Source organism: Procambarus clarkii, chromosome 22 (assembly GCF_040958095.1).
Source record: "Procambarus clarkii isolate CNS0578487 chromosome 22, FALCON_Pclarkii_2.0, whole genome shotgun sequence".
NCBI classification, from domain to species: domain Eukaryota; kingdom Metazoa; phylum Arthropoda; class Malacostraca; order Decapoda; family Cambaridae; genus Procambarus; species Procambarus clarkii.
Window position 1 is genome coordinate 7,648,057 of NC_091171.1, and position 19,764 is coordinate 7,667,820.

The 19,764-nt window shown below is 42.0% G+C and overlaps 1 protein-coding gene across 2 annotated transcripts; it reads right to left on the reverse strand.

The window, feature by feature from the left end:
- Positions 1-2,487: 2,487 nt before the first annotated feature.
- Positions 2,488-19,260, reverse strand: LOC123757287 (endoribonuclease CG2145). 2 transcript variants are annotated; one of them, XM_045740843.2, is made up of 6 exons: positions 19,040-19,260; positions 11,044-11,145; positions 6,473-6,650; positions 4,833-5,032; positions 4,461-4,687; positions 2,488-3,377 (listed from the first exon to the last, which is right to left on the reverse strand). In XM_045740843.2, exons 1-6 carry the CDS (start codon positions 19,080-19,082, stop codon positions 3,147-3,149), a joined length of 981 nt encoding a protein of 326 aa, XP_045596799.1. In that variant the 5' UTR covers positions 19,083-19,260; the 3' UTR covers positions 2,488-3,146. The 2 variants fall into 2 exon arrangements, with proteins under 2 accessions (XP_045596799.1, XP_045596807.1); XM_045740851.2 differs by lacking the exon at positions 11,044-11,145.
- Positions 19,261-19,764: the final 504 nt, after the last annotated feature.

The following is a 19,764-nucleotide window of genomic DNA, read 5'->3' on the forward strand; positions in this document are numbered from 1 at the left end:
GAACAGCCATGGTGGACGAGTGGTTAAGGAACCAGGTACACCATGGTGCATAGTGCTCCTGGCTGTCTGGGTTCGAATCCTTCTGGGGTGTGGAGTTTTCAGTTATATATATATATATACACACACATATATATATATATATATATATATATATATATATATATATATATATATATATATATATATATATATATATGTCGTACCTAGTAGCCAGAACGCACTTTTTGGCCCACTATGCAAGGCCCGATTTGCCTAATAAGCCAAGTTTTCCTGAATTAATATATTTTCCCTAATTTTTTTCTTTTGGAATGATAAAGCTACCCATTTCATTATGTATGAGGTCAACTTTTTTTTATTGGAGTTAAAATTAACGTAGATATATGACCGAACCTAACCAACCCTACCTAACCTAACCTAACCTATCTTTATAGGTTAGGTTAGGTTAGGTAGCCGAAAAAGTTAGGTTAGGTTAGGTTAGGTAGGTTAGGTAGCCGTAAAAATAATTAATTCATGAAAACTTGGCTTATTAGGCAAATCGGGCCTTGCATAGTAGGCCGAGAAGTGCATTCTGGCTACTAGGTACTATATATATATATATATATATATATATATATATATATATATATATATATATATATATATATATATATATATAAGTTCTTCACCGATTGCTTTGAAATTTTCACACAATGTTCCATTCGCATCCGACCAGGTTTTTATATACATACTAGATAGATGTCACGTCTGTGACGGTAAAAAAACATGCTGTTTCTGAAAAACTGGGATTTTCATGTGTTTTTCATGTGAGGGAAATCTTCGAAACCTCTTTACCGATTGCTTTGAAATTTTGACACAACGTTGCATTCGAATAGGCGCGTCTTTTAATATATCTACTATATACATGCCTCACCTGTGACAGGAAAAAACATGTTTTTTTTAAATAGCGCCATCTGTTGGACGTAAGAGCACATACGCTGTAATCTCCGAAAGTTCTTCACCGATTGCTTTGAAATTTTGACACAACGTTACATTCGAATATGCGCGTCTTTTTATATACCTACTATATAGATGCCACCCCTGTGACAGGTAAAAACATGCGTTTTTGAAAAACAGCGCCATCTGTTGCACATAATAGCAACATGCATACAGTTTACAGCTTCAGTAGGGTGTTGAGAGTGGCCTAGTCTAGGGCTTTAGGGCACTATCATATGATAAAGACACTATATTTTATTACAGATATCTCTCACAATCATATTAGAACTTAAAATTGTTATACTTTTATTTATTGTACATATGACATAGTGAAATATAATGATGTCTATGTATTTGAAGGAGTCGTATGTACCATTATTCCATGACAATAACTTCATCCAGGTGGACGTTTGGTTAAGTAAGCACGACTAACTGGCATCTTATCCTCTGTGTATTTATTTATACTGTATTGTTTCAGTGCTACATAATTTCATATTTTCTATCAACTGTTAGCAAGAGGCTGCCTATTCTAAATATTTAATCAGTAATGAAATATCAAATCTAAGTTGTCACTGAGTCATTTTAAATATGCCACAAATTAAAAAGTCTGTCATATTGGACTATTTCTCTTCCACATAATTTGCATATAGAATAATACCGTTTTATATTACACCACATAACAATATATACGTATACGCCTGTAGGGACAGGTTTTGGATTGAGATCGGGTTTCACTAGGCTTTCAACATACTCAATACATTCCTGCTATAGATATTCTCTGCCAGATCTGTACATAAACATGCCTGTTAACATGTACACTGAACGTATACACACATGTGTACAGTTACTACACTCTTGTTATATAATATTATTACAAGAACCTGATAAAATATTTAATTTCTCCTTGAACTTACGAGTGTAGGAAGGATTGAAGAACCTAAAGAAGAACTACTCCAATCTATTTTGATCTGCCGAGGCGGGAGACTGACGGATGATAACGGGGAGGATTGATTGATTGATAAAGATTAAGCCACCCAAAATGTGGCACGGGCATGAATAGCCCGTAAGTGGTGGCCCTTTGGAGCCATTACCAGTATCAATAGATGATACTGGAGATCTGTGGAGGTGCGACTGCACTCTGCGTGACGGGAGATGTCTCCCGTCAACGGGGAGGAGTGGCCACGGTCCGGCCGTTATATACACCCACTATTCTCTGCTCCACGCACACACTCTTTAATACATTATGTGAATTCATTTTCGTAACATGACAGTATTTTATGGCTGCTCTGGGGGTGGCTTCAAAAAGTTCCCAAATCAAGATTTTTGTGTATATATATTGTTTTTTCTCAATCATATTAAATTTAAGTGTCAAGTTAGTTCACACATTCATTCTCCAGCTGTTGACTGAAGAAATAAAGGAAACATAAATAAAAATGACAACCAAACGATATCTTTAACGATGATACCTCCATAAAATCATAGTAACCAATGCAGTATATAATAAAGAAAAGGAAATTTGATTTTGAGTTGTAATTCTTTATTTTTCAGAGGATGTTGTAGCCGTTATTTATATCTGAAAGTGGACGTGAATATGAAAAACTAAAATGACAGTAAACAACTCCTCATTCTACATCGTACATCGCACTTTCACGTATAACTCCTGCTAAGGCCAAACAATTATATACTAAAAATTATACCGACTCTCAAAATTAATCATTTTCTAATCGTGGGTCCTCGGGTAGGTTGGCCTGAACCAAACCCAAGGAAGGTTTGGTTCGGGCATTTTAGTACATCAGTTTAGTGACGTTGTGAACGGTCGAGAAGACGGGACTAGAGATGCATAGAACATTGGCAAGCAATAGAAACAGATTTCTTAAGACAGGAAGCCGGGGATACTACAATATATAACGTTACCACTAAGATATGGAGTTGTTGGAGGAATGTCCACAGGCTGCGGGAGAGAGAACTGATCAGTGTCTAAAACACTTTAGAACGCACCAGACTTTAGGACGCACCAGACATAATCATTAGGAGTAATCTGATTACAAAATTAAGTAATAAGGAAATATTTTACAATTACAATGAACAGGTTTGTAATTTAAAAGCCCCACATGCAGATTATAAGTGGGTTGTATATGTAAGCATTATCAGCCCCACCCGACACATGACGGGACCTAAATATCTGGATAGGCGCTTCCTATAACAGTTTTCCCCCCGGAGGTGAAGGTCCAGGTCTGGATATTAAACTTGTTGCCTGCCAGCTGGACGGGGCACTTGGAGTCAGGCTTGGCCAGGAAACACAAGGTGTACAGAGCAATTTCCAGTTCAGGTGTGGTGCCGATGAATACCGTTCCTACAGGCTTGGCTTCATTTAACCATTCAAAGCGTAACTTGACGATCTGTCCCTGGTGGTGGTTAGAAAGCATAATTATAATAATAGGTTAGTAGTGATTCTAAAGGATCAAATATATCAAGTTCTGAAGTGTTGTGCTCAAAACTGTTACTTTATAAAGTATTTAGAGACCAACCTTCCTTGATTCCTGTCTTCGATTATAATATAATCATTAACCCAGTTAAGTATTAAAACGGTGTATATACACTAAAAACCTTACCTCTCGATATAGCCTAAGTACATTCACATTAATTATTACGGTTTAATAAATCTAAAACGTATTTTCATATTTATAAGAATTAAATAAAAAACACCAAACAACCAATTGGAGATGCATAGAATATTTATCCATAGAAAGAGCCCTTAAGGCGTAGATAAAGCTTTGAATTAAGTTCGAAATTAAATGTGTAAATATTGTAATAAAGATAGTTTGTTAATAATACATCGTATGACTTGGGCTTTTCCTTTACCGTTTTTACCTGCATTATTAATGCAATATGTACAGTTCATACTGGGTAAACAAATTATAGCCTTGTATGGCTCAAGAAACTCTTTAGAAAGGGACATAATACGAGTTGCATAAAATACTATCAAACGAAAGATCGTTGTTTATAATTAAATGAGTTTTGGACATGAAATACTTCGGCAATGTCCCATCTCTTTGTGTTGCTGTGTCTCGACTATTCTGGTATTGCTGGTCAGGATATCTCTGGCTATGAGTAGAAATTATGTTTTTTTTGATGGAGCTTTTTATTAGCTCCATCAAAATTTTATTAGAAATATTGGGATCGTTTGAGGTGACAATGACCAAGTAGTAATGTGAAGGCAGACATCATTTGTCTCTTTGAAAATAAAAATAAAAAATTCAATATATTTGACAGATACTGCGACAATAGGAAATAAGACAGTCAAAGCACTTCATATTAAGCACTCTCATCAACAGCCAGATTACACTTCAGTATGTCCTACCATATACAGCATCAAAGCAAATCTTCCAGTTTACATCACACCTATTGCCCCACCTGACGGATCATACCTGACCTGACAATATTAATATTAGTAATATCACATAACTTGACCTGAAAATTCCCCTTACTTTTCCATGAAGATCCACAAATTTCATATAACCCTTATAATCCAAGTCACCCTCCTGCTCCTCCTTCCTGAAGTTCAGCCAGTTGTGAAAACCTGCAACCTTCCCGTCCTTCAGCTCCCCAACGAACACGTGCTCGAACCCAGAGGACGCGATGTTCCGCCCTCCCCGCCGGTATAGTGTGAACCAGATATCCTTCAGGGTTGACTGCAGTGAACTTCTGATCAGATCTGCAAAGCAATGACATGATAGAAATCCTATTGTTGTTATTTACCTTGCAGCTCATTGATCTGGCACATTTTCTGTATACGCAAGATCAAGATATTTGAATCATGCCACTGGCGTTTAATTTATAATGTGAGATCATAATCTTACTCTTTTGTTTGAGGAATGTCTCGAGTCTCTGCATGAGAGGCGTTTGCATCAGAGCGTCGACAAAATTGTTTTCCTCTGTTATTTCTGCGTTGGTGTGCACCTCGGTGCTCGTAGTTCGGGGCTCATAGTTGTCCAGGAGGCGCTGCATTAGTTCCACCGTAGGCTTGCTCAATGTTGCTCTCGGAACATTTACTATCAGTCTGTATTAAAAGGAAATAAACGAATATATATATATATATATATATATATATATATATATATATATATATATATATATATATATATATATATATATATATATATATATATATATGTCGTACCTAGTAGCCAGAACGCACTTCTCAGCCTACTATGCAAGACCCGATTTGCTTAATAAGCCAAGTTTTCCTGAATTTATAAATTTTTCTAATTTTTTTCTTATGAAATGATAAAACTATTAATTTCACTATGTAGGGGTAAATTGCTTTTTATTTGAGTTAAAACTAACGTAGATATATTACCGAACCTAACCTACCCTATCTTAATTTAACCTAACCTAAACTAACATAACTAAGTTAATAATTTATGTTCTTAATATAATTTAATATTAATATTCAAATAAACTAATTGGAAACAATTTAGTGAAAATAAAGAAAATCACTCTGCCTATTAGGCAAATCGGGCGTTTTGCATAATAGGCTGAGAAGTGCATTCTCAGAAGATGTATACATGCAGAAGAAGTATATATATATATATATATATATATATATATATATATATATATATATATATATATATATATATATATATATATGTATATATATATATATATATATATATATATATATATATATATATATATATATATATATATATATATAGTCGAAAAACTGAAAACTCCACACCCCAGAAGCGACTCGAACCCAGACAGCCAGGAGCACTATGCAACTGGCGTACCTGGTACCTAACCACTTGACCAACCGTGACCGTACAAAAGACGTTGGTAGCCGAGGCTATATCCCCAACATCCCGACGGCATTTGGTGGTAAGCTTAGGCATAGTTATTTCATCGATTCACCTCACTATGTGGGGCCACGTGAGCAACACAAATGCGAACAAATTTGTTCGCATGTGGATAATGAAATTTATCCATTATGTTTCATCCACTTGTTCATCTCAATTACGTCCTGTACTACCTCACCCCAAGAGAATATAAGCTCTTGCTAAAGCATTGAAAATTCGTGTTTGAAAATGTATGGAGTGCCTTGTGAAACGCATCACTAGGCGTCAGACCATAATATAGTGTGAAAATTAGCTGTCTCCCAGTTTTCCGTTAGGTCTCCAGTTTCCAGAAAACTGGAGGACAGCTAATGTAATCCCCAATATACGAAAAGGGGGATAGGCAAGAGGCATTGAACTACTGGCCAGTTTTCCTAACTTGTATACCTTGCAAGGTGATGGAGAAGATCGAGAGGAAAAGGCTCGTAGAGCATCTGGAGGGAAATAGCTTTGTAACACACCACCAGCATGGGTTCAGAGATGGTAACTGCGTGTGTGTGTGTGAAAAAGGATTAAACAAAATCTGAATAAGTAATATATGTTCCTCAAATATTGTTTAATTGCTATTGAGCAAAACTGTTGTTTGTTAATGGGAAGCTTACGGGTTGGTAGCCGAGTCTCCAGTAGAACTACCCGAGGTCTTGCCCTGACGACTGACAGACGGTTGGCTGAGCCCCGTGTCTAGGGTAAGTAACTCCTCAGTCAGCTGCCGCACTTCATTGGTGGAGAGGGAGCTTGTCGCGGCGCCGCTGCTCCCCGTCCTTCTTCCTGAACTACTCCCTAGTGGTCAAGAGAAATATTAGTCCTACTCATAGCTATTATTTAAGTGGTTATATATATAATTAAATTAAACAACACCATACTTCATGCTGCAACAATTCAACTTTGTCTATTAAAAACCTTTCCCAGAATGTTTATTAAGTCTTATTTTGTAAGACTTCCACTGCCCGGTAGATGAGTTGGGTATGAAATACAGTCACAAGGATCCAGCTGTTCTTAATGGAACATTCCGCCAGTGTTCGTCTCCATGTATGTATCTTAACCCATATGACTGACTTAAACTGAGAACCACAATAACTTTGGTAATATCATTCAAGACCTAACAGTTACCTTCAAGACCTGACAGTTACCTTCAAGACCTGACAGTTACCTTCAAGACCTGACAGTTACCTTCAAGACCTGACAGTTACCTTCAAGACCTGACAGTTACCTTCATTACTTCCTTGTATCTACATGAAGGCTTATATACATACTGGTAACTGTTACCTATCGTACGTTACGGCTCGTGATCCTACAGCAGCCAAACTTTAATAAGTCTAGGGATACGACACAACTGCTGTTCTCAATAGCGAATCACCAGTATAACCCCTTAATGGGTAATGAGCATAAAATAGAATCTTCATAGGACTGAAGAATAAAGACTAAGCATATATATATCATTTATATTAAATAAATCTCAAAGGCAAACAGATGATTATATGGTCACAATATATCACATTAAAAATATCACTGTAACTTCCAGACATTAAATCAATACTAAGAATAATTATATGGCTAGAACAAAAGAATGACTTAACTCCAAGATGATATCTCCCTGGTTTCTGCTCAGCTACTGAACTACAATATGCGAGTCAAAAAACACATTGCCTTGCCCCGCGAATAAATTGCCAAAGTTACGATATTTAATATTTCAACAATGGAGCACTACATTGTGACAAGAGTAATCTTAAACTAACTTAATGAATAATTAGTACATATTGATATATAGACAAACAAAGCAATTGTTTCTTTACATAGTAATTAAAATATGCATACAGAAAGAAATAATGGCATGCACACCCAGCAACGGACGATCCCACGACAATTTGCCAGATACAGTTCACTCAATTATTATTTCACTCTGTTACCCACTTATGATCACATATAAATCATTAGTTCCCGTGGGAAAACTGATCACACAAAGAAATAAACAATCATTCCCACGATACGCTGGGCCTAACGCCAACACTGTAACATGAATGTGCATTTGCATAGAACATATAAGTATAACAATATACATGCTTGTAATTTACATACAATTATAAATGTACATATTAATATATTCACTTACGTATCTTATAAGGGTACGTAACAGTAACGTCACCTTACATGTCGTATCTCACAGAGCCACTATTCATACACAATTGACTCAACCACTCACGAAACCTATACATCTGTATTCAGGTATGGTGGCTTTGTTTACATTTATAATGAGTGTATGAGCTTGAAAGCTCTTCGAGATTGTTCATAGCAATAATGACCTTGGGTTATGAAGTTTTGAAGCTCGTGAAGTGTTTCATTCACACAAACTAAGCCGCCGTAATTGAGGATAGATGTACAGGTTTCGTAAATGGTCGCGTAAATGCTTGATGAATCCTGGCCTTATTTCTCAGGCAAACTAACATTATAACTTTTTCCGACACACACGTGTATACATGGGACAGTGGATGCATGAGCATATACCGACACATACCGACACAGACTCAGAATCAAATATTTTCCACTTTAGGGACAAAACAGTGCTAACTGAGACTGGCCCGTGTAATGAGTGATACGGGAGGGACTGAGAGTAGGACACCAAGGCTGTCTGCAGAGGGTTCTAAGTTGCAAGGACCCTAGAGCAGGTAAGGAGGGGATGGATGGCAGGGGAGAGGATGCAGAAATCTTGAGCTAGGAACTGGAGACAAGTCGAAGAGGGGAGGAAAAGATCGGTGGGCCAACCACCGTGGGTAAGACTTGCAGCTGACGCTGTGGTTGGTGGTAGGGTGGAATTATCATGGTTGATCACACCGGACTGAACTCGCAAGCAGTTGATGGTAGTTGAAGGCACGAAAGGAAAGCATTTATCAGGGGAAAGCGCCAAGCCGTTGTGACTATATAGCCTTTGGAATGGGTCAGGATAAGTATTAGGAATGACGCAGGGAAAGGGAATGGTGACCAGCCACATGGACGATCGCGGATTGAACGCCGACCTGCATGAAGCGAGACCGTTGCTCTACCAACCAGCCCAAGTGGTTGGGCTAGGTAGTTGAAGGCAGTTGATGGTAGGTGTTGCAAGTATTTCTTCATTCTTGTTTGGTCTTCGTACTTTATTCTTCAATAGCTGGTCTTCAGGGTTCAGTGCTCTTCTTTTTGTCTTCTTCTTCCTTGAAGATTTCAGGGAACTTGGATCGACGTACTTCTTGTGAATGGCGGAAGTCGTGGCCGTCTTGCGTCTCGCTGACATTGCTGTGCTGTCGTTGGAGGTGGTGTCCAGTAGGAAGTCATCAGGTGTGTAGTGAGCCTTCACCTGTGGAGGGAGATGGTGTTCCCACTGCAATATCTTCATCTGACGAATCAGTTGAATCAATAGCTGAGGTGGTGTTCCTTGGAGGTTGAGTAGTAGCACGTTGTGAAGAAGGTTGCGGAGTGGCTGCTGTGGCAACAGCTGAAGTAGATGGTTCGGAGGACGTATATCCACAGTTCGTAGAACGTCGGTAGTAATCTTCATGGAAGTGGCAGGAACGTTGTAGGCTGGAGAGCGTCTTGAGTCAGGTGGAGGGGTCGCCGCAGGTGTTAAAGGCTGTGCAGCTGTCGAGGCCGTTTCCGTTAATGGTGAAGGCGTCTGCCCTGCAGGAAGTACAGTCTCAGGAACGCTGAAGGTAGTTAAACCGTTTGCAGCATACAACGCGTTGAGGGTTGTGACGAACAAACTATTGTCAGCTCCAGCAATCCTCTCAGCAAGTCGCAGCAGAGCGATTGGTTGATGGGTCTGGGAAGGATGGGGCGAGCGCTTGCTGAAGCGTCGTCGCTGGTGGTTAATTGAAGGTGTCCTCATATCAGCCATTTTCTTAATTTCCTTTTGTCGACGAGGGGCAACGGTGGGAAATATCAACATGATTCCCATCGCAGAGCAGACAACGTTGAAAATCAGCCTTGCAAATGGAGTGATGGTGGCCTCCTGCACAGACGCTGCACTTGTGTTTGCGTTCAGGACATTTCTTGGTGGAGTGTATATACTTGCAGCACTGGAAGCATTGTTGGTGATCATAATAGCGTTCCTTCTTGATCTGGGCCGGTGGAATCTTGACTCCAAGGCACTTATTAAGCTCTTGCGTAGCAGCAATATCCGCCTCAGCGATGGTGCAGATGATCGTCTTCTGCCAGCGGGACTAATGATGGTGATATGGACTGGTATCAAGGGAGGGTTCTCTTCTGCGATTGCATTAATGAAGTTTTGGAGGTCTCGTTCAGGGATACACTTGCTGGGTCTCTTGATGAAGACAGATCTCTCAGCACGGTGCCGGCGAGGGAGAGTCAGGCGGATATGCGCTTTTTCAAGTGCACTTATGATGTTTGGTGATGGGAAGTGGTCAATAATATCCTCTTTGTACGCAGAAAAGAACACCTTCCGTACCCTCCTGGCGAAAGTGGATGGATATGACGTTGGTACAGGTGGAGAGGGTCTGCAGGAGGTCGGTGGTGTCGAACATGATCGTCCCGAATGGTAGCCACCACTCTCTGGAAAGGTCACTTGGCTTGGTGTAGCATGGTACCTTTGGAACAGTACCAGACAGACTGCACATTACTGAAGAAGGCCTTCCATCTCTTCCCGTTATAAGAAACCAGGCTGGGAGTGAGGCTGACCTTGTAGAGTAAAGCGCTCGAGATCGTGATATGTTGCAGAGCGGACACGTCTGCTTCCGACGACCGTTGAGTGCAGAATCCATGCTGCAGAGGGTAGCTTTCAGAAATCTGGGTATAGGGGCATTTAGGGCACTGGACACAACTTACGGAAACCCGGTATGCGGCTCCTGCATGGATGCTACATCTTAAGAAACACGAGAAGGTACAGATATATAATTCTCATTATACTCAAGGCAATCATTTCATTCTCACATCAACAATTTAACATGCACAGCACTCATTTCACTATCATGACACTTATTCCATTCTCACAGCACCAATTTCACTCTCACAACACCAATTTCATTATTAAAACGTCCGTTTCACGTTTTGTACACGTTACATCCGGCCAGCATTTGTTATTGATCACAATATTGTGTTACATATTAACCTTACTTAATGCATAACGTTGACTACAGAATGTAGCGAACGTTATGTACGACTTCTCTCTTACACTATGCCATCGTACCTGCACGGTCGACGGTGCTGGGCGCCGTAGCCGCCTCAATTAATGGCTCGACGGTGGTCGGGACACTGTTGGTGGTACTTTGCCTTCCACACCCGAGAGTACCTGAGGGAGATCATCACTCTTCACGCCACCACAACCTCCACCTCAAGCTTACTCTGCCTCCATCGTTACAGTTATACATAGCAGTCACTTATTTTCCAGGCCAAATACAATATTAAACAATATTACTGTTATGATGGCAAGATGTTGATCATAAGCCTCGATGAACAAAAAATATGTCAGTAGGCTATTTGTCTAAGTCAGGGGTGTACAATAGGATATCTATGCTCGATAAACTTACAGTTATCTGGTCATCATATTCGTTGTTTAATATAAATAATAAACAGGACATGAAATCTTTTGAACTTATTATGAAACAGTCAGTTATGGTAATCAATATTATCCATAAAAAACTTCAGCAGTAGGATGTATATACGAACAAAATAAACAGCATAAATCAGATACTGTATTAAATGTAAACAAAATGTATTCACTGTGACATTTTACAATCTTTTCTATTGTCAACCTCCTTAAAATTCAAAAGAAACTCGACTTGAGACTAAACTTCTAAGCTTCGCTTCCAAGTTTACATCCAGTGTTTGAACAACCTGTCCTCTTACAGTGAACGTCGCATTTCGATCGTATACGTTACATAAGTCCAAATATTGTCGTAATTGAAAATGAAAGCGGCTGGCGAGAGTGACGTTCTGTCCTGTTTTCTGTTTTGGGCCCTCTGGTAGGTTAGGAGAGGATACTTTAAATTGACAGCTTTTTGACGTTGGGAAACCTTAGAAAACTTGATTGAAAACGATACTTTAACTTCATGAAATGGATTCAAAGAGCCACATTAATTGTGCAAATTTGCCAGCTGAGGACTATACATATATCATGCCCAGGCACATGTGTGTTGCACCCTAGTTGACAACCTGGGTCTTTACATTCCTTCACCGTCCTCTTCTGCCCTACCCATCCCCACCCATCTCGCACAGTTGATCTTCATCTGCACCAGACAGCCCTCACCCTACACCCAGACAGCCCTCACCCTGCACCAGACAGCCTTCACCCTGCACCAGACAGCCCTCACCCTGCACCAGACAGCCTTCACCCTACACCAGACAGCCTTCACCCTGCACCAGACAGCCCTCACCCTGCACCAGACAGCCCTCACCCTGCACCAGACAGCCCTCACCCTGCACCAGACAGCCCTCACCCTGCACCAGACAGCCTTCACCCTGCACCAGACAGCCCTCACCCTGCACCAGACAGCCCTCACCCTACACCCAGACAGCCCTCACCCTGCACCAGACAGCCCTCACCCTGCACCAGACAGCCTTCACCCTGCACCAGACAGCCTTCACCCTGCACCAGACAGCCCTCACCCTGCACCAGACAGCCCTCACCCTGCACCAGACAGCCTTCACCCTGCACCAGACAGCCTTCACCCTGCACCAGACAGCCCTCACCCTGCACCAGACAGCCTTCACCCTGCACCAGACAGCCTTCACCCTGCACCAGACAGCCTTCACCCTGCACCAGACAGCCCTCACCCTGCACCAGACAGCCCTCACCCTACACCAGACAGCCTTCACCCTGCACCAGACATCCTTCACCCTGCACCAGACAGCCCTCACCCTGCCCCAGACAGCCCTCACCCTGCACCAGACAGCCTTCACCCTGCACCAAACAGCCTTCACCCTGCACCAGACAGCCCTCACCCTGCACCAGACAGCCTTCACCCTGCACCAAACAGCCCTCACCCTGCACCAGACAGCCCTCACCCTGCACCAGACAGCCCTCACCCTGCACCAGACAGCCCTCACCCTGCACCAGACAGCCCTCACCCTGCACCAGACAGCCCTCACCCTGCACCAGACAGCCCTCACCCTGCACCAGACAGCCCTCACCCTGCACCAGACAGCCTTCACCCTGCACCAGACAGCCTTCACCCTGCACCAGACAACCCTCACCCTGCACCAGACAGCCCTCACCCTGCACCAGACAGCCTTCACCCTGCACCAGACAGCCTTCACCCTGCACCAGACAGCCCTCACCCTGCACCAGACAGCCTTCACCCTGCACCAGACAGCCTTCACCCTGCACCAGACAGCCTTCACCCTGCACCAGACAGCCCTCACCCTGCACCAGACAGCCCTCACCCTACACCAGACAGCCTTCACCCTGCACCAGACAGCCTTCACCCTGCACCAGACAGCCCTCACCCTACACCAGACAGCCTTCACCCTGCACCAGACAGCCTTCACCCTGCACCAGACAGCCTTCACCCTGCACCAGACAGCCTTCACCCTGCACCAGACAGCCCTCACCCTGCACCAGACAGCCTTCACCCTACACCAGACAGCCTTCACCCTGCACCAGACAGCCCTCACCCTGCACCAGACAGCCCTCACCCTGCACCAGACAGCCCTCACCCTGCACCAGACAGCCCTCACCCTGCACCAGACAGCCTTCACCCTGCACCAGACAGCCCTCACCCTGCACCAGACAGCCCTCACCCTACACCCAGACAGCCCTCACCCTGCACCAGACAGCCTTCACCCTGCACCAGACAGCCCTCACCCTGCACCAGACAGCCTTCACCCTGCACCAGACAGCCTTCACCCTGCACCAGACAGCCCTCACCCTGCACCAGACAGCCCTCACCCTGCACCAGACAGCCTTCACCCTGCACCAGACAGCCTTCACCCTGCACCAGACAGCCCTCACCCTGCACCAGACAGCCTTCACCCTGCACCAGACAGCCTTCACCCTGCACCAGACAGCCTTCACCCTGCACCAGACAGCCCTCACCCTGCACCAGACAGCCCTCACCCTACACCAGACAGCCTTCACCCTGCACCAGACATCCTTCACCCTGCACCAGACAGCCCTCACCCTGCCCCAGACAGCCCTCACCCTGCACCAGACAGCCTTCACCCTGCACCAAACAGCCTTCACCCTGCACCAGACAGCCCTCACCCTGCACCAGACAGCCTTCACCCTGCACCAAACAGCCCTCACCCTGCACCAGACAGCCCTCACCCTGCACCAGACAGCCTTCACCCTGCACCAGACAGCCCTCACCCTGCACCAGACAGCCCTCACCCTGCACCAGACAGCCCTCACCCTGCACCAGACAGCCCTCACCCTGCACCAGACAGCCCTCACCCTGCACCAGACAGCCCTCACCCTGCACCAGACAGCCTTCACCCTGCACCAGACAGCCTTCACCCTGCACCAGACAACCCTCACCCTGCACCAGACAGCCCTCACCCTGCACCAGACAGCCTTCACCCTGCACCAGACAGCCTTCACCCTGCACCAGACAGCCCTCACCCTGCACCAGACAGCCTTCACCCTGCACCAGACAGCCTTCACCCTGCACCAGACAGCCTTCACCCTGCACCAGACAGCCCTCACCCTGCACCAGACAGCCCTCACCCTACACCAGACAGCCTTCACCCTGCACCAGACAGCCTTCACCCTGCACCAGACAGCCCTCACCCTACACCAGACAGCCTTCACCCTGCACCAGACAGCCTTCACCCTGCACCAGACAGCCTTCACCCTGCACCAGACAGCCTTCACCCTGCACCAGACAGCCCTCACCCTGCACCAGACAGCCCTCACCCTGCACCAGACAGCCCTCACCCTGCACCAGACAGCCCTATATCTCACTCTCACCAACTTTAAACACCCTCACTGATGTTTGTGTCAGTCTTTAACCCCAGGGGTGCCAACCCTAGCTTCTCCCTTATCTCTCATGGTAATTCGACGTTTACGGTCATCATACTCCAACTTCTAACTCCTGCCAATAAACTCACCACCCTTTCAGTATTTCGTAAGGGTTGCATAGTTTTGTGTTGGTGGACACATCGTAAGAGTTGCATTGTCAGGATTTTCAATCACAAGGTTTCGGAGTCATTTCAGCTTTTCAGCTAGTCTAACTCCTTGTTGCATCAACCTTGATTTATTTAAAACTCCTTGGCCGTTCAGAGAGATGTTTAAAGCGATATTTTGGTTATAGTTTCGAACAGCACTGCATCGTTGTCAAGCATCGTAAAGCATCCTCGTATTTATTATTCGCACTGATGCCACTCCAGCTACTGCTGGCCACAGTGTCTACTATAAATCATAATTGAAATTCAATGTGAAATATTTTATAAACCCCATATTGAAAATGTCAGAAATCCATCATGCAGTATTACAAGTAAAGCACGCAGTGTTGCCGAACAGTCATGGGACGTCTCAACCACCTTCTCCTCACCTACACTCTAACACACTGAGGGAGACCTGACCACTCGCCAACATAAAATGGTTATATCCTCAGCAGGCCTCTTACACTGCTCATGTTCACCCGAACATCGAAAATAAGTTTGCAATGACAGAGTTGTGGTCCATGAATTCGTTTGCTTTCAAAATGCAACTTCAATCTCAAAAAAAATAATTTTTTATCAATAATATATTTGGCTTTGAAGCAAAATCATATTCGTTTCCGCACCAGGCCTGTCTGGTGAGCGGAGCAGGCGAACCCTTAAGGGAGTCTAGAATTATTACACTGCAAAAACTTCAAAACTGATGATACTTATAGCGACTGGAACGTACAAACATAGCCTGTTGCCACTAAAAAAAATTTCGTGCTAATTTTGTAGAGGGCATGAGAAAGAAGGCAACAACCAAACCTAAACATTGCCAAACCTAGTATAGTAAATATATATGAATTAATTGGGCCTAAGATAACGTAAATTAGGCCTAGGTTTGATTATTTAGGCGTATTAAGGATTTTGTTAGGTTGCACAATTACTGTTTCATTTTTTGGCATTATATCTGGGTAATGCAATAGTACAAAACAAACTTTTTCTAAAACAGACTATTTTTGTACGTTCCAGCTATAGTTGCTATAAGTACTATAACATTGTAGGGTGGGCTGAGAATCATAAATATCAACATTCAAGGCCAAAACTTTCAAATTAGGAGAGACGCTGGGACATACTTGACGAAGAATAATGTGTTGAGTTCGTTATCTCGTTCTCAGTCTATTTCCTACTGTTACTAAAAGGTATTTTTCCACTTGTCATACCTCCGACTCGAAGGGTAAATTCAATATTAGACTTCATACTGTCTATTATTTAAAACATTGTCCATATTCCCCCCAAAAAAAACATTATTTAGAAATTATAAGAACAATTATCTTGCTGTTCAAGAGCATAAATTTGCCACATGTATTTGCCGATACACCACATGTGTCATCTTACTGGACACCTCTGACTCAGTGAATTGCCATACTGACTTAGACTTTGACTAAGTTAATGTATATTCCACTACAGCACTAAATGACCATCACGCCTGGAGAGACATTTGAGAGAGAAGCAGGATCATAATACTGAAATTAATGCAAATAAACAACAGTACAGGACAAAGAAAACTTAGTTCAAAATTGATAATACAAATTATTAATACAATTTAATTCATATCGATGAAAAAAAATCTGTTAAATAATATATAACTTGTACAACATGAGATAGAAACTCACATACTCTTTGGTACACATATTCACAAACGTAGCGAAAAAAGCAGCACGGTTTCATATAACAATGCAATACAAACGAACAACAAACAAATACATTGGTACATCAATACAATACAAACGAACAACAAATACGTTGGTACCACAATACAATACAAATACGTTGGTACCACAATACAATACAAAAACAAATACGTTGGTACCACAATACAATACAGACGAACATAACCACATTACAAATGAGCATGACAGTACACAGTGAATAAGTTAATTAACACAAACTAACATGGTGACAATACAGACGAAAATATTAGTTACCACAAACGAATAGATTCACACTACAAACTAATGCCAGTTGACACATAGAATACAATTACATTGCAAACGAAATACACACAAATGTACAAACATACACAGAAATGTCAATATATATATATATTTTGGTAGCAGTCTTTCCTGTAGACATATATTAATACGCCAAATATTAGTGTAATTATGTTCGTGTCATATTTTAAGTCACTAACGAGCAAGGACTGCAAGTCAGATAAACACCAACGCGAACACGTTTCGTGTTGTTTATGACATAGACGCATCCTGCTTAAGGTTTCCTGCATAACACGAGTTTTCTTGGAAAAAATATCTCTTTATAACAACTATTTTTGTGAAAATTATATTTTTAGAAATAAGTGACTATATCTTCTTGTGCTAGGTTATATGATTTTGTTGTATTATCCAAACCAAAAAACAAACAGGTATATTGTTCACGTCAGTCTGATGTAATCTTGTTTACTTTTATGTTTCATTGTTGTATTTATAACAGTCTCATGTTGACAGTAAATTTGTGTGGGTCAGTGCATATGCACGTGAAGTAACATGCAGGAGCCCCAGCGGCCCAGCCCCTTACTTCTGTCACCTCACCCTTCTTGGCTATGTGTGCGGTTGCCCCCACCTAACTTCCCCTCCACAGATCTCCAGTATCAGCTCTTGATACTGGTAATGGCTCAAAAGGGCCACCACTTATGGGCTATTCATGCCCGTGCCACCTTTTGGGTGGTTTAATCTTCATCATCAATCACCTAACTTCCTTACGGGCTCACCATAGCCCGTGCTACTTGGAATGTTTTGTTCCCAGTAGCTGAATCTAAAACAACAACAGTTAATTTCTTTACGGGCTGTTAATGCCCGTCCCACCTCTTGTGTGGCTTAATCTTCATCAATCAATCAATCAGTTAATTTCTTTCCACTTCTCAATGGCCTATGAAAATGTTGACTAGATCAATGATACATATCTCTTACCGTCAGGCAATATAAACCTGTAAAATATACTATGGAGGGTTAATTTTTTCACCTCAATTAAAAAAGAATATTTATTTATATATATTTATTTATTTGTATTTATTTATGTATTTATTTATATTTATTTTTATTTATTTATTTATTTATATTTATTTAGATTTATTTATTTATTCCTCTGGCTGGAAGAAGGGGGACCCTGAGCATCGGAGGAAAGCACACATAATGAATTAGAAGGAATGTTTAGGTCTCCTCCAGTACAGTTCCTGTGTGCTTTTCTCCTACCCCCCCCCCCCCTTCCTTGTGTGTCTTGTTGTACTTTATTAGATATTTAAAGGTTATAAGATGTACGTTGGTTGACACAGTAAGTGCTTAAAGGTTATTGATCTCTTGAAGCTCCTCCGCTTCCGGACAGGGACCGAGAATGCAACAGGCGTTTCCCCTCTGGATCGCCACACTGAGGCGCTGAAACAAGAAACTGGCAGCACTTGGATCTCTGGTGATGTCAATGAGCCTGGAACTAAATTCCTTAAAAAATCCCAAGACACTCCTACCACAGGGGCCGTGCGTCTCAGACGCTATGGGAACAAAGATGTATTGACCTTCCAATCGCCTGTTTTTGATTGATTTTGCTATTTCTCTGTGGTTAGCTGCCCCACTTGCTTAATCAGCACCGAAGTGCTGATTAATCAGCAATCAGCATTGTATGAATTTATGTATTAATTGAAACAACTAGAGACGCCAGTTTCAATTTTCAGCGCCTTAGTGTGGCGATCCAGAGAGGAAATGCACACTGTACCCATAGTTCCTGCCCGCCATCTGAGGAGTTGGAGGAATTCGACAGCCTGTGACAAGCAGTCATGTACCTTGTATGTAACCAATGTTGTAATCCTTTTTGTGTGATGAAGTTTTAAATAATAACATGACAAAATATAAGAAAAATAGTGGGTGGTAGAAGACAACATGTGAGTGTACGCGGGTGCCCCATATATATATATATATATATATATATATATATATATATATATATATATATATATATATATATATATATATATATATATATATTATTTTTTCTGATTATTTTAATTATATGAAGCAGACTGTAAGTGGAATGTAAAATACTATCATTACACTTGCCTGCCACTGTACACAGTATCAGCCACAGCACCTGTCCCTTCATGATCACTTCCAAGAACAGTTCACTACCGCAAACTATACATATACAAGTGTCGTCTTGAGTGTGGGGTGATAACTTCTCACAAGAGGGTTGTTTAACGCTTGTTAAGGAAGACGTGGGGAGGCGGTGGTCGGGGTGGTACTACACTGGTGCCAGCCCTGGCCGCTACTGACGGGGTGCAGCTGCACTCTCCTCATATTTTGTTGTTCGTCAACACACACTCATTGTCCTGATGATCTCTCTCTACCACTCTCTCTCTCTCTTATACTTTTCTATCCTGGTTAAAGGTATTTGAAGATTCGAAGGTGTTATTGTCAGTTAAACTATGACAAAAAAACTAATTTTTATTTAATAAATTGTGATGATATTTGGTGGTTCGAATAGTAAATAGTAGCTGTCAAAACAGTTTTGTTGTATTCTACTGTTGAAATAAAGGCTGTTTTCTTGTTTCAGTGGCCATGGTTATACGGTGTTTACACTCTCAAAGGACAATAACATTTATAACATGAATTTGTTTGCAAAATATGGCTACTAATTAACTATTTTTCTGTAAAACCTCGTAATCCTATAATATTCAAATATATCTCAAAAACAAATTTATTTCATTAAGATGCTCTGAAAACTGCGGGAACCGAAAAAGCATTATAATTCAAGAGAATAAGCAGGTATTGTGCCGCGGGCAACT

What these genes read in the sequence shown, in the direction of transcription:
- LOC123757287 (XM_045740843.2), bottom strand. Translation starts at nt 19,082, where the DNA reads ATGAAGGGACAGGTGCTGTGGCTGATACTGTGTACAGTGGCAG. An exon ending in CAGCACCGTCGACCGTGCAG is followed by an intron (nt 6,651 to 11,043) that starts GTACGATGGCAT and finishes CTTGACCACTAG; the next exon opens with GGAGTAGTTCAGGAAGAAGG. An exon ending in GACATTCCTCAAACAAAAGA is followed by an intron (nt 4,688 to 4,832) that starts GTAAGATTATGA and finishes ATTGCTTTGCAG; the next exon opens with ATCTGATCAGAAGTTCACTG.